This window comes from Bactrocera latifrons, unplaced genomic scaffold (assembly GCF_001853355.1).
Source record: "Bactrocera latifrons isolate USDA-ARS-PBARC rearing strain unplaced genomic scaffold, ASM185335v1 scaffold_50, whole genome shotgun sequence".
In the NCBI taxonomy this organism is placed as follows: domain Eukaryota; kingdom Metazoa; phylum Arthropoda; class Insecta; order Diptera; family Tephritidae; genus Bactrocera; species Bactrocera latifrons.
In genome coordinates, this window is record NW_017537157.1 from 466119 (window position 1) to 480948 (window position 14830).

General features: G+C 34.2%; 4 protein-coding genes across 5 annotated transcripts; 1 reads left to right on the plus strand and 3 right to left on the minus strand.

Moving 5' to 3' along the window:
* Nucleotides 1-1024: 1024 nt before the first annotated feature.
* LOC108973818 (V-type proton ATPase subunit H) lies at nt 1025-7436 on the minus strand. Of its 2 annotated transcripts, XM_018941310.1 has the most exons (8): nt 7256-7436; nt 6694-7172; nt 4457-4690; nt 2426-2560; nt 2237-2362; nt 1733-2169; nt 1559-1672; nt 1025-1299 (listed from the first exon to the last, which is right to left on the minus strand). In XM_018941310.1, exons 1-8 carry the CDS (start codon nt 7299-7301, stop codon nt 1215-1217), a joined length of 1656 nt encoding a protein of 551 aa, XP_018796855.1. In that variant the 5' UTR covers nt 7302-7436; the 3' UTR covers nt 1025-1214. The 2 variants fall into 2 exon arrangements, with proteins under 2 accessions (XP_018796855.1, XP_018796856.1); XM_018941311.1 differs by lacking the exon at nt 4457-4690.
* A 419-nt stretch (nt 7437-7855) lies between these two features.
* Nucleotides 7856-8787, plus strand: LOC108973790 (tRNA-splicing endonuclease subunit Sen2). The gene is made up of 2 exons (XM_018941272.1): nt 7856-8432; nt 8490-8787. Exons 1-2 carry the CDS (start codon nt 7988-7990, stop codon nt 8762-8764), a joined length of 720 nt encoding a protein of 239 aa, XP_018796817.1. The 5' UTR covers nt 7856-7987; the 3' UTR covers nt 8765-8787.
* Nucleotides 8712-9269, minus strand: LOC108973791 (COX assembly mitochondrial protein homolog). The gene is made up of 2 exons (XM_018941274.1): nt 9147-9269; nt 8712-9089 (listed from the first exon to the last, which is right to left on the minus strand). The coding sequence occupies exons 1-2, from the start codon at nt 9202-9204 to the stop codon at nt 8785-8787; spliced, it is 363 nt and encodes a 120-aa protein (XP_018796819.1). The 5' UTR covers nt 9205-9269; the 3' UTR covers nt 8712-8784.
* Nucleotides 9270-9989: 720 nt separating this feature from the next.
* LOC108973786 (acetylcholine receptor subunit alpha-like 1) lies at nt 9990-13985 on the minus strand. The gene is made up of 5 exons (XM_018941267.1): nt 13856-13985; nt 13577-13755; nt 12189-12287; nt 10518-11076; nt 9990-10453 (listed from the first exon to the last, which is right to left on the minus strand). The coding sequence occupies exons 1-5, from the start codon at nt 13941-13943 to the stop codon at nt 10098-10100; spliced, it is 1281 nt and encodes a 426-aa protein (XP_018796812.1). The 5' UTR covers nt 13944-13985; the 3' UTR covers nt 9990-10097.
* Nucleotides 13986-14830: the final 845 nt, after the last annotated feature.

The window sequence follows — 14830 nt, forward strand, 5'->3', positions numbered from 1 at the left end:
TTTGTTTTGGCCTTATTCACGGAATTGAGTTTCTAACCAAATTTAAGTGTAGTAGGACCCTATGTACTATGAGAGGTCTGCCCACAGGGGTTAGTTCTATCAAGCTGCAATGGAGTTTAGTAGTAGATGAGCTCTTTGCGTTGCTCGCAAACAATAGGATTCGGTGTCAGGGTAAGCCACTGAGAATGTCATCCGTTCCCACGACAGTCGGGTCTACGTAACCGGAACGGACCCGGATTTTTATCCGGCCAAGGACTGTCAACTCGGCAGAATTCTGCCGCTATAACAACAACAACAACTGAGAATGTCATAATTGCACGAAGTAAGTTTGAGAACACTCTGCGGCAGTTCTAAAGGGCTTAAGTCTAGCAAAGGGATAGTGCAATACGATAGGATTAAATATCAAACCGTCAAAAACAACCGTCGTTCCTTTTATAAAGCGAAGATCTCTTCCGGGCTTGAGGCCCGTAACACTTGGTGGTGGCTAAAGAGGCATAATTCCTAAGCCTGACATTCAACTTAACCTTTACGGGGAATTTAATGTCGTCCCAACAAATGAAGGCCTTAGAACAAGACACACCACTGGCACTTCTTCCAAGGGACGGCGATATTGTTGTAAATAAAGATGGAACTAAAGAAAACATAACCGTTTTGGAACCGCCTGATTTTAAAATATTTATATTTATACTTACTATATGCGTTTCAAATATATACATTGAGCCAAATGTATGTTTTACTATATAATACATTTATTTAAATATTTATTGAAACTTCTTCGTATATCAGCAGATATTAGCAACGAAGCAATTAAAGTGATCGTAAAATTTGCATAAATCACAAAAAATACTAATTCAATACTTCTGTAACAACATGTAAACAATATTTAGAATATTATGTACGCACGAATTTGACAAGCTTTATAAATAATAGATCTAAGACCAAGGCATTTCAACAATAACAAAAAAAACATGTACAGAATACTAGGCAAAATAAAATGGAATGATGAACAAAACTAAATGTATAATACGATTTTGCACTTTAAGTTGCAATATTTTACATGTTCATTAAGTTAATATTTATTGTGAATAACAAGAAATCATTCCGTTTTTTGTTTTATTGTTTTATAAGGGATTTAGTACATTTAACGTTTACTTTATTGATTACACTAGTCGATTGCATACTTTTGACAAGCAAACGCATTTTATTTTATATATTTAGGCTTTACCGCTGATTGGCGCTGAACCGCCCTTCTGAGGTTGATTCTCGTTTTCCTTTTCCAATTGCTTGCCCAGGTATTCCCTATGGAAATTAATTTATTGAATGATAATTTAATACAAATAAATTCATATTTCAATAAACATAGTTTTACAGTACGAATGAAAAATCTTGTGCTTGACACATTCATTGTTGAATTATTTTGATTGTTAAAATGGTTTCAATGGCATTTCTAAATTGATTTCTTTAAATTTATGCAAGAGTTAAAAATATACATATGAATTTCAAATGAATGAATGAATGAAAATACAAATTTCGATTATATGTAATTTTCTAAACTTACCAATTGTGCACCATCAATTTTTGTACCGCTAAGAGAGCCTCATAACGCACATTTGGATCGTCGTGAGCCAGCAGTTGCATAACAATTTGTTTACCGCCTAATTGCTCTAAAACACTGTAATAGAAAGGAATACGATTATTAATATACAGTTGATATAAAAGTTCTCGAACTTACTGTTTGCCTCGGGGATAATGGCGCACATATTCACCGATATCGAAACAAGCTACAGACAAAATAATATGATCCTTTGAAGTTTCTAATAAATGCACCAGTATACGCAAAAGTTCGTAATTCTTCTCATTCAAACGATGAGCATTTTCACGCCAAAATTTAGCCGATTTATGTACTGGCGACCATTCGAGACGTGCGCTACGTAATTCAGTGGCATATTCATCGAAGGAGCTCAAATCCTGTACAGAGTTCTGTAGCTTCTCGGTGAGGAATTCCACATCGGCAGAGATGTCCTCATCATCGAAGCGACGTTGCTCCAAAATGGACAACTGTTTCAGAACCTTGCACTGAACCATAGCAATGCAATGCTCCTTCGCCACTTGTGGATCTGTGGGCTTCTCGATCAAATTGCGAAATACGGCGAGAATAATGCGAGTTACCTACAAAAAAAATAATAATAAATTGCATTAAACAAAAGTTGAATATTTGCTGATAATTACGATATACCTTTTCCTTGGCACTATCACTGAGAATATCGGCCAAAATCGGTATAACACTGAACTTGTTCATTTTTGTGGCTAAAAGTGGGTTGAAAGTGAGCACCCATAAGCAGAACACCAATTGGTATTGCACCTTAAATGAAAGTAAAAACGTGTTTCCTTTATTTTCGACATAATTTTTTTAATAATAACTTACCTGGAAGTTAACACGAGACGATAGAATGCTGATCAATGTGCTAATGCCATCAACCGAAACGAAAGCAAAGCGATACTCATCAATACGAAGCATCATTTGCAGACAGCGAGCAACAGATTGGATGTACTCATTGGCCTATATGGAAAGATCCGTAGGATGAAAAGATATACAAGATTACTTAACAACTTATGAGCATTAGCATTAGTGCAATAAATCAATTAGTTTGATTAGTTAACTTCTGAGTTTCTATACAATTTACTTCAAACTAATTTTCTAGAAAACTACCGCATAGTAACAAAATCTAAGCTAAGAAACTAGGTGCAAACAGTTTTTTGTGTGCAATACATTTTTTAAGAAATATCTTACCAAATATTAAAACTCTAAGCATCATACATTTACCACAGCGATTTTACAAATCAGAGTTTATATTATACATTGAAACTAARTTTTAAATATAAGAAGAAGAATAAATTCTTCGTAAAATGTAAAACGGTGTATTTTAGAAGGTCCCAAAAATATTGAGGTTAAAACATATTTGTGTATATCACTTGCATTAACTAGTTGAAATAAATTAAAAATACGGTAATATATAAATTATATTAAAACAAGATAAAACAATAGTCGGCTGCACCGAAGCTTAAATATGCTATAGCGATCCAATCTAAAAATTTTTTACAAGATTTTGCCGTCGCCTTACACGATAATCCGTGCCTAAATTACAAGGTATTTTTCTCATCATTCAGATTTTATACAGCTATATGCTATAGTGTTTCGAATACAGCGATTCCGACAGAAAAAAAGATGTGTGAAAATTGTAAGATGGATATCTCAAAAACTGAGGGACTACTTAGCGTATATACAGACAGACAAAGGGACCTGGCTAAATCGACTAAATTTTCCATACTAATTTCATTCTTTTTCACACCTTCTTTTTCTGGGTGTTGCAGACTTTGTGGCAAGCTGTTCGTGTACTTAAGATAGATTTTTTTTCTTTAAATATTTTATAGTATAAGACCTGCAAATGAACCAGAGTATTTTTCAACATTATATAACTACTTGTGAATCTTATTTACTTTTAGTACCTATAATAATATATTTTTCGGGTATTTAAGGAGTACAGATGAACTTCCCTAACTCGAATGACCATAGTCTACAAAAAAAAACTCTAGTAATGAAGAGATATTTGACTTCAATTGCCATTTCAAAAGTTCGAATTATGGAGAACTTCGAGCTTTATAAGCTCGAGTTATGGAAGTTCGACTGTATTTTAATAGCTTTTGAAAGAGATCACTCGTAGTAAGTTTTTACGAATATAAAACGTATACTTATTTGTAAACTATAAACTTTAAAATTATTATTTTTTGTCATACAAATAATTTTACAGAAACATTTCAAATTTAAGCTTTTATAGAAAAATTAGAAAACATTTTGTAAGTTACCTAACTTTAAACTAGAAAATATATACGCCTTAAAAAAATGTAGAAATATGCTAAATATTACAACTCAGACTCATAGATCAACTACCATACATAAACTAGGCTCATGAAAACTGCAATTAAAATAACTTATAAATTTAGTGCTACATAAATACATACAAACATACTTGAGCATAGCATAAAATCAAAAATCTGTACTCAGAATTTTACAGAGATATTAGTGTTGTTAGCATAATATTATTTTTACAATCAATATAAGCGGCTGAAACTCACATTTTTAAACTACATTACTTTACTACAAAAAAATACATAAGTTAATTTCCACAAAACTAGCGCTAAACACTATTGCCTTTAGTCAAATTATGAGAAAATATATTATTTATTGAGCACAACATTTAAAGATTGGAAGATAATAGTGAATCAACGGCTGCCTTCTTATTAAATTATAGCAATTTGTTTGCCAAAACACTTAGAAAAGAATATGCCAGTGACATTTCAATTATCACAATTACTAAATGCCTAAATATAATAGATAATGCAGTATTTTTTTTTATTTTGCGGGTGAAATTTTTAAGAGAGAGAGAATTCACTCTACCGGAATGGGTACCCTGCCATCGACGAGAGCATTTTGTTGCTCCACAGTCATCTCACGGTATCTCTCGCCGGTGATTTGTTGCTGTGATTGTTGTTGTTGCGCCACATTTGGACTGTAATGATTATTATTCTTAGAAGATTGCTGGTCTTTACCATGCCCATGTCCGTGCTGATGTACCACAATTGTCTGCACACGTCTAGATAGTGTGGCCTGCTCTTTTATATATGCCTTGGCCTAAGGATTGCGTATGGCGTGTCGAGTACATTGTATGTGCCAATTCGTTTGTTTGGTTATATCAATGTGATTAGTGCACTCAGTTTTGTTGTTGTTGTTCGGTAGTATCAATAACGGTAGAATGTGGTGGTGTAAACAGTGTAATTGGTACACATTTTTATGTTTGTAATTTGAATAAAAATTCACATTAGAAATTGAAATTGAATTTACATTTAAAACATAATGTTATTAACAACGAAGTGACCTCCATGGCGATATTGTGGTTGGTGGAACGTGTGGTGGTATAGATGTGACAATTTCCAAGCCTCAAAGCTAGGCTCGTCATATTAGTGGTGCAAAAATTTAATAGTGCTTTAATTTTTTGAATGGCCTCGATAATGTTTAGATGGTTTTTGATGACTATTTCAGTTATAATCATTTTTTTATTGTCTCAACTTAGCACTCAACAAATTGTTAGTAAACGAACATAAACATTCCCAAATTATATAAAAATTACAATTGTGTATTTATATCCAATTATGAAAATAATATAAACCATGCTAATTTATCGGAAAACCAGTGTAGCTGTACCTATTTACTCACAAACATATATGTACATATGCATTTATGTATTTTCTGTGAATTGTTTTGTGTTGTTAAAGTGTGAAAAAATCTATTATTATTGATAAAAAAAAACTGAACCTTAAGTCAATTGCAAATCCTTTATACAAAAAAGGAAAAACCATTAACTTCGCTTGCATTAAGCTGTGCTGTAGTGTTTTCCATACAAGGACAAGATCCTGATCACTTAATTTATATGGCAGCTATATGCTTTACTGGCCCGAAATCGGCAGCTTCTTGGAGACAAAAGGACGTGTTCAAAATTGAATATCGATATCTCATAAAATGAGGGACTTATTCGCGTATATGCAGACAGGTGAACATACAGACAGATGACGTCGACGACAACCTGGATAATCCTTGCCATCCTAACGGGTATAGATACTCCGTTAAAACAACAACAACGGACCGACCGACAGATCGTTTATATGTGTATTTTAGAGAATATCTCTCGTTTTCTTCTTGAGAACAAACAGCATAGCCGACTTTATTATAAGTATCTATGTTTTGGTTACCAAGAACATTTATACAAATGCATCGAACAAGTTTTAATATTTGCGACATTATTTCCAATTTTTCGGCAACAAAGAACTTGCAGTTAATAGTTAAGCAAATTATTTGCGTTAATTAAATTAATTATTATGTTATTATTTTTGAGACATGCTCAGGGCCCAAATATAATAAAATGCTTATATGTACTTTAAAAAATAAATAAATTAAAAAAATATTAATTTTATGAAGATAACCCCATGTTTCCAAGTTAATTCTCACACATAAAGTGATAGAGACTACCATATCGTTGATATTAACTTTTCGTTAAATAAATTCTTTATAAGACTACCATTCAAATCAGCCAAAATACTCAACTTTAGTCATACCAGGGGAAATAATAAATATTTTAATATGAAAGCACAAATCATCCATGTACAGCTCATTCCAATATGTGTCCACCAGCCAATTTGCAGGCACAATTTAAATTATTAAATCACTTATATTTTTTAATAGTTTCATAGATATTTCAGTTCATAGATATAACAACCAGCAGGGACGTCGAGTTTTCTAAATATTTGTAATTAACTATTTTTTCACATTCAATAAATAATGTCTAGTTTTCTAAAAAAGCAATCCAATAATTTTATAAAAACATCAGCAAAACAATGGTAAATTTACTCGCAAAAATCTACCTTATAACATTTCACTTTGCATGCAAACTATTTAACATAAAAACATGCATGCCGCGACCAATGATTGTAAATGAAATAACTATATAAATTAATGTATTCAATAAAATTTTACAATACTTAAAGATACATAATAACATGAAATGGCTTAAGGCCTGTATATCTATGATGTTTTGTATACATACATACATACACATGTTTGCGCACACACAGATTACTTACGTTCACGGTCAGCTGATCCTTCAAAAATTGCAAATAAAAGTTAAGGTCTGATTTGGGCATAAGTTCGCGACCCCAACAAGCTAACTTAGCTAAAATTCGCGAAGACATGTTAACAATGAAACCATCTTGACGATTTAATAAGTTGAGAAAAGGTCCCCAGACACACTCTTTATGTTGCTTAGCGTAGTCATGGAAAAAGTCAACACGTGAACGTTCCTCTTGCAACAAATCATCGATGAGCACAAGTATGTACTGTATTGTCTGATCTTTTGAGACATGGGCCAGCAAATTTAACAAAGTTTTCACTGCTTGAGTGGAGTTTTTCTGCAGATAGGCCGCCTTGGCAGTGTCTAGTGCACTGATTGCATTATAGTCTTCTTGCGATATCATCTGCGATTGCATATAAGATGCCCAATTAATGGTCTTGGTACGTATGTCCGCTGCTTGTTGCTGCAGCACCGAAGTGGCAGCAATCATATCTGTAAATATATTTTAATTAAAATATGGCACAATCTGGACAATTGCATACATTGTTCTTGTGGTTTTTCTTTTGCAAACTTACCGATGTTTTCATCGGGCAAATTTATTAATTCTTTGACATCTGCCATTTTTTGCTAACTTTATGAAATTAAATTAAGCACTTATATTGCAATATTAAACGAATTTACACAATCTTTTTTGTCCAAAAATTTCACTCAATTCGCACTTTTCGCTACTGCGATGAACCAATTCAGCTGACAAAAGTCACAAGACCCAGAAAACAGAGTTGTAGAAAATTGGTAGTGTGATGGATCAATGACAGCTGACTTTTGTTTTTGATGATCTCAACAATTCCTCAAATATCAGAATTCTTATAAAGTGGTGTATTTTTCTTCTGAAACTCTTTGTTCATTAGAAGAGAAAATAGTTTTGTGGAAAATTTATTTATTTATTAAAGGAAATACAATTATGAATAATTATGCTACCTATCTGTGGAAAATTATATTGTATCCGCATATAGGTAATTTTATTTAAAAAAATATGTGCAAAAGTTAATAAACAAATATTTATAACTAGCAGTTTTTTAAGACTTCTTTCTTATTTTTAATTATTGCTAGAACACTCTGTGATTCCTAACCTTTCAAACTTAATTCATCTGTTACTAAATTTTGACAATCAGCTGATTATCAGCTAATTTAAAATAAAAATAATAATAATGCATAAACAATAACAAATTATAGATTATAAAGTCGAAGATGCCTTTTTAACCAACGCATTATATTTCGTTAAATTGTCACCATTGTCCATATGGATAATGTTATTTACTCCAATAATTAAGCAAAAGAAAGGTGGCAATAAAAGCTCATTGCAACCACCCCTTCCGGACGGCTCTCGGGTAATTGGAGTATTCACTGGTATTTCGGTAGAACTTTGCGGTGCCGAAGATATTAGAAAAATATACGAAAATGGATTTTTTGGGAAAGGCAGTAAATCCAGAGGAGCGCCAAAATTAATAACAACAGGCACCATCGATGATAGCGAGAGCTTATCACTTGAATTGGAAGAGTCTGCATTTCTAGCTTATTTTCTCGGTATCTTATGTATACACGATATCCAATGTAAAGAAATGCAATATAGAGAATTTTTGGAAGCGGCGAAAAATGTTAATTCGCATTTTGTGGAATGTTTGGGTTCTTATCTATATCTGAAGTCAAAAGGATGGGTTATTAAAAGTGGTATTAAATTCGGCGGCAACTTTTGTGAGTAAATATGTTTATAACTTTTATGCAATCTATGCTTATTTTTATCTTTTGTAGTGATTTATAAAAGAGGTCCGCGTTACAACCATGCTAGCTTCATTATTTTTGTGCATACTAAATCTGATACAAAAGATATCTCAATTAAGGACCTCAAAGGACTTCAACGCATTGCCGAAACATCAGATAAGGATGTCTTGTTGTTGGAAGTGTCGAAACCAATAGTTTTAAATTATAATACCATTTCGGACCTTGCTGCGCTTAAAATTTCAGAAACAATAATTCGACGATTTAACAGCACTTCATTTGTACAAAGTCAAAAGATAACAAAATGAATTATATTGAAAGATGAAAATTACATTTTTTGCACACGATGTTTTTTTGGAATGCCAGTACGCCGGTAGTCAGAACGCTCTTCCAGATAAATCCTCGTGCATTCTTCTCTAAATTCATCATTTTTATACCATTTGGTTAGGCATGACTTCAAAGCGGAATTTTCATTTCGGCATGTTACAACCATTAATATGCTGTTTGCCTTACAACACTTTTCAAATTCCTGTACTTCTTTACTGCAGTGAATTTGTTTCGCACGGTCTCGCATAATCCTGGGAATAAGCACTTCCTTTTCCACTTTCCTCAAGGATGTGTCGTTAGGATCGCCTTGAAAAATGTGAATTGCAATATTAAGCTCACAGAATTGTTAATGATAAAAAATACCCAAATCATGTGGATTATTTGGATTAAAAGCTATTTTCTCCTCCGTTTGTAGACTCATATTTCTTTTCTTTAAATTTACTTCACAATCTCAGTACAAGCTCGCACACATAACAGAAAAGCTGAACAGCTGATTTCCATATGTATGTAATTTTACATAGTATTGCCATCTCAAATTTTGTATGTGTTTGCTTAAGAATTTTTGATGTATTTGGTAGAGACAGAATTTTATCAATTTATGCAAATAGACTTCTGTCAAATTAAGCTCACAAACTATTTGTTGTAATGGCAGAAAACATTCACAAAAAATTGACAATCTGTTACTAAGGTCCATCTGGCTTGAGACCCATTTTCTTAGATCGCCATCCGGTGATGAAGTGGCATCCATTTGCACGACGTGCTCTAAGTTTTGCATTGGGCGTTCTTAAGTACATCTGAAGTAAGTTACAATAAAACAAAAGGCGGCATTAGGCTTTTATATAGCGCGTACATTTAAAGTATTGAAGGCAAGTCTTCTATTATTTTTTATGCTTCAAGACATATTCCAGCAGCCTTAACCTTTTGCCAGAAGTAGGATCACATATGGTATACACTTCCTGTCATTATAGCGGAAAAATGACATTTAAGCTGGAGCAGCTGGGGGAACTTTTGTAGAAATTTGAAGATTAACCGTAACTCGACTATGGAGATTTGTTTCCGCCACGGTTAGTTGGAGATATCGCATAATCCAAAGACGAAAATTTGTATATTGAATTCGAATTTTCCTATTCAGAATAGGTCACGACAGAAAAACATTAATTTTGTTGCACAAAAACGAAGCGGAAGTGCAGTAAAGCCTAACAAATATCATATTTCAAAGTTTTTTATTTAACTGGAATGTCCTCTAGTTAAGATTTGAATTTATAGATATATACATATACATATGTATGTATGTAATACTTAAATTAACATTGGTTAAATGAAACATACAGTAGCTAAAATTAGATATACAATGCTAAATATAATAACTGTAAAACTCTCCATAAAGCTCGCCAACTGCATCCATTCATAAGGTGTATCGTCGGCAGATATCAAATTACTGAACTCCTGCAATGTCACATCCTCAAATTGAGCATTCAAGTCGCAAGTTTCAGGTTGAGCAAGACGCATTTTGCTCTTTGGTGTGATATATGAAACAAATGAGTGCCGGAGCAAGTTAGATATAGCGGGATGTAGTTTGCCGCGATACGAAGCGTGTGTGGCGAATATTGAAAATACCGTAAGAAGCTGTTGGAATGTAACCAAAATGTAGCTGCAGCTGAAGAATTTCGCTGCAAATAAACAAATGCATTAACCGTTTATATTTCTTAAATTAATTTCACCACACTAACTCACCAATGTAAGGTGTAGTACGCGCGAATTTACCTACGTTTTGAGCAAAATATAGCAAAACGAACGTTATAATGATCAAATTCAAACCATTCAGGCATATTTTCGAATAATGACTTGTCTCAAAAGATAGTGTAAGCATTGATAGTAATATAACCGTTGAACCCAGCGCCCGAAATACGGTAACAAAGGCGCAACGCCGCTCAAAACTTATATGATACTCCATAACTATATATGGCTCGGCACAACAAGAGTAGACAGTGGCTACACGTTCCACACTGAAATCAGTCAGCTTATATTTCATACTCGCCATATACTTATCCTCAAAACTCATGCTGTCATTGGGGTTCGTATAATTCTTAAAGTCCAATTCGAAACCATCATAAGTCCACGAACCGAGATTCAGTTTACACTCATGTTTATCATGTGGCCAATTATTCATGTTTGTGGTGCAAAAAACATTCATATCAACGTTATCGCTCCAGAGTACCATGCCAGTGTGTGCCAATATGACGGTGCCGTGATGGTGCATTCGTAGAAACTTATCGGGCGCATTGTTGTAAACCTAATAATTTCTCGCAAATATATACAAACATAAATTTGAAATATGTGAATATGTGTACCTATGTATGTATGTATGTACATATGGACTTATATAAGTATATATGAACCACTCATTTGCAGCGCGACTACGGAGACTGGGCACGAGGAATTGGTGCCCTTGTGATAACTAAGGAATTTTTACCAACTTTAAATTGGGTTTCTCGCTTATGATCGTAATCGCAACAAATAAGTGGTGCAGTGTACACACATACAATATATGTATATATGTATATATGTACAGGGTGTCCCAAAATTAACGCAATATTGGAATTAAAGAGAAAACACAGTTTTTCGTCTTCCGACTATAATTTTTTTGTTGATACACAGTGGATGAAGTTAATTATGGAATTTTTGGAAACATTAGACAAAAGCCCTCCCATGACTTATAACTCCTGCCAACAGGTACTGCTTCGGACTGAGTAGGCAATTGAAAAGTAAAGTTCTCTCTCGATGAACAAAGACCAAACTCTACAAGTCACTCTTCATCCCCATCCTGCTATACAGAGTCGTGGACAATGAATATCTGATGAGTCAGCGTTACGAGTTTTCGAGAGAAGGTTCTGTATGTATTTATGGTCCTTTTGCTCATTGGCAACCGCGAATACCTTCACTCCATTGAAAAGACCAGATGGAGAAGAATCTGTCTACACTTGTAACCTCCAATTGGCGACAAAAACCGAAAAGAAAAAACGACTGCCACGCTGTTGTACATTCAAAGAAGATGGCCCAATTATGCCTACAGACCAAACAGTTACACGTCGTGGATGCATGTGATTTTCGACAATCATGTGGGTCCTTAGAACCCCAAAAGCAGCAACTTTGAGAATTAACAAACAGTTTTTCGAAAAACTGCGGTCGCCAAGTTTTCATTATATTTGAATTTTTGTTCCAAACTGCAGACCCTTTTTCTATCATGTATCCATTTTCACTAAGCCTAAACGGTCAGCTGTTCTTTTGTTTTTCTTGTGTGGGTTGTCAACACTTTACTACATGAATGGCGGCAAATTCAAATCTTGCGTTAATTTTTTAATGTATTCTATTTGTATTACTATTATTATATTAGAGCAGACAAACCTCTAAGTCTGGCACCCAAATCAATTTTTGACGTACTGGTATGCGAGTTAGATTATTGTAATCGCGCGGATTCCAACCTAATTTGGGATCTTGCCAAAGCTAAAAAAAATAAAAATAAATTAAACTAAAAAAAAAAAAAAAAAATAATATGAACATATATTCAAATATTATTATTTATAGAAAAAGAGTTCGATCCAAATAATATACCCATACTATCAAAAAAAAAAAGGAAAAAGGTTAACATAACACAGAAGCTGTGATACTCTTCACAAATACAAAAGATTCATTCCAAACACTTGTTTTTGATCAGTCAGTTGTATGACAGCTATATACTATAGTGCTCCGATGAGAACATTTTCTCGGATATTGCACCGTTGGTCGAAAAGTAATTCATGCCAAAATTTGTGAAGATATCTCGTTTTATAAAATTGTTTTCCATACAAGGTCACGGTTTTGAACGTTCAGTTTGTCTAGCAGATATATGCTATAATGGTCCGACATCGGCGATTCCGGCAATATATACATATAGGCTTGTTAGCTGCGGGCAACAGTTGACGGGAGGATATATTATCCAGAGTTAAGCATAAGACAGTATTGGAAAAGTCGCGGATCTAGCCTATAATGCATCAGCTGAGAACTCCCAAGTTAATATCTACGTGGACTATAGTGAAGGATTTAACCACGGGACAGCGGAACAAACAGGCGACTTCTTTTTTGCTTGTTGTCAAGTCCCAAAGATTTTCAAGGCAATGATACAGTGAACTAGATTGCCCAGAGTGGTGTACGCTTATCACCCGAAAACGTGATCAACATTGGAAAGTGCAAGCATTGTCTATACGACAATCTCCTTGTTGGTGTAAACTTGAACTCAAAAGAGGGTTGTGAAAAGTGGCTGTCCGAGTTCTTCGCAAATAAGGAGGAGGGCTTCTACGAGGGCGGTTTTATCTAGATAGAAACATATTATCGAAGGAAACGGCGCATATTTGAACTAAATCCGATCACTGCATTGCCCTGAATAAAGAACAAAAGTAGCGAAAAGAAGATATTATATGAAGCTGGTCCAATATATACTAAGCTTACGAAAAAAAACCAAAACCCGTCTAAAAAATATGTTTTCATATGAGGTACGTAGATATGTAAAGTAGGGGTCGGTATTGGATTCGACTTAAATTTTCACCTGGCGAATAATTTCTACAAGTTTGTAAACAAAACAAAGATTCACCCGGCCAAACCGGAGAATACGGTGGATGAAACAGACGTTTGTAGACTAATTCGATCAATTTGATTAAAGTCGACAAGAGCACTTTCTCTTCACCTCTTACCTTCATACGAATATGCTTGCAGTATAATATGTAAATATTTTAATATTATTTCTATTACAGTCTTACCACATTCAAAAGTCCCACAAAGTGGACTGATCCATCCGACTCTCGAAAGTCAAAATGTTCTAACACTAAGTTTGTATGCACATCAATGCGTTGACCATCGCCGGTGGGCTTAACGAGTGCATTGTAATTCACGAACAAATCAGTGATGAGCGACTGACGTGCCACAGATGCGGAGTAAACTGACAAATATGAAATTGCAAACAATATTTTCATTAAAAAATGCATTAAATTTAAATTTATATTTTTTTCCACAAACGATATTTGAAATAATTTACTAACATTTCGATTCTGTAGTGATTACAATTGAAAATATAAGTAAATAAAAACTGCTCAACGCAGACCAAGATGTCAATTTCAGACACTTCATAGTGCCGCTGAGACGCCGCAATTGGAAAAGTCACTTACTCGTCTGCACTCCAAAATCAACTGATCTTCCAGGTCAGCCGTCGGGCTTGTGCTCATCTTTTAGTTGTACGCTTAACGCGCTGCATAATTTGTTTGTGATTTAATTTACTCAAGTAAAGTTAAATTGATGCTAAATTTAAAACGAGATGGAACGACGAAGAATTACTATAGTCTCTTAATAGCTTGAAGTGCATATGTGTGTGGTGTAATATTGATGGCTTAAGTTGTTTAGTCTGTAATAAATATAAGAATATTAATATAAAGCTTAGTGGATTTTTTTAGGCTGGAAGATTCGATACATATTCTTAAGCATTACTATTTGATCTCTCCCAAAAACCATAGCCCACCTATGTTATACAGTCTAGAGGTTCTGTTCATCATTCTACGATTGCAAATAACATTTCTAAGCTAAAATAGTTACTGCTCTGCTATTTGCTGATCAATATTGGTGTTGTTGCTAACTGAAAACTGCCATTTGCATATGCAGAGAGTTCTTTTAAAAATTTCTGTGTCATAAAATCGATGGAGAGTCGTTCCGGCGCCGTTCGCAGCAAGTCGGACTGACGTATGGAACCACTTGGCACATTTTACTTCGAGATCATAAATTGAAAGCGTATAAAATACAGCTTGTGCAAGAACTGAAGCCGCTCGACCTTCCTGAATGAGATCGCTTGGCTCTATGGTCTCTTGAAAAGTTCCAAGAAGATCCGACGGTGATTTATGGAGAGGTGGAATCATAGGTAAATAAGTATTTCCTCAAAAATGATGCCGTGAAGAACGTAACTTCAATGGCGACCTTTATCGCGCCATGATAACCGACTATTAGATGCTTGAAATTGAAGCTCGTGA

Coding starts and splice junctions, on each gene's coding strand:
- LOC108973790 (XM_018941272.1), top strand. CDS start 7,988: ATGTTATTTACTCCAATAATTAAGCAAAAGAAAGGTGGCAATAAAAGC. Junction 8,433..8,489: donor TAAATTCGGCGGCAACTTTT/GTGAGTAAATAT, acceptor TATCTTTTGTAG/TGATTTATAAAAGAGGTCCG.
- LOC108973791 (XM_018941274.1), bottom strand. CDS start 9,204: ATGAGTCTACAAACGGAGGAGAAAATAGCTTTTAATCCAAATAATCCA. Junction 9,090..9,146: donor AAATAATCCACATGATTTGG/GTATTTTTTATC, acceptor ACATTTTTCAAG/GCGATCCTAACGACACATCC.
- LOC108973786 (XM_018941267.1), bottom strand. CDS start 13,943: ATGAAGTGTCTGAAATTGACATCTTGGTCTGCGTTGAGCAGTTTTTAT. Junction 12,288..13,576: donor TTGTGGGACTTTTGAATGTG/GTAAGACTGTAA, acceptor TATTTTTTTTAG/CTTTGGCAAGATCCCAAATT. Junction 11,077..12,188: donor TTTGGGTGCCAGACTTAGAG/GTTTGTCTGCTC, acceptor AGAAATTATTAG/GTTTACAACAATGCGCCCGA.
- LOC108973818 (XM_018941310.1), bottom strand. CDS start 7,301: ATGGCAGATGTCAAAGAATTAATAAATTTGCCCGATGAAAACATCG. Junction 7,173..7,255: donor TTTGCCCGATGAAAACATCG/GTAAGTTTGCAA, acceptor ATATATTTACAG/ATATGATTGCTGCCACTTCG. Junction 1,673..1,732: donor CATTATCCCCGAGGCAAACA/GTAAGTTCGAGA, acceptor TTTCTATTACAG/TGTTTTAGAGCAATTAGGCG.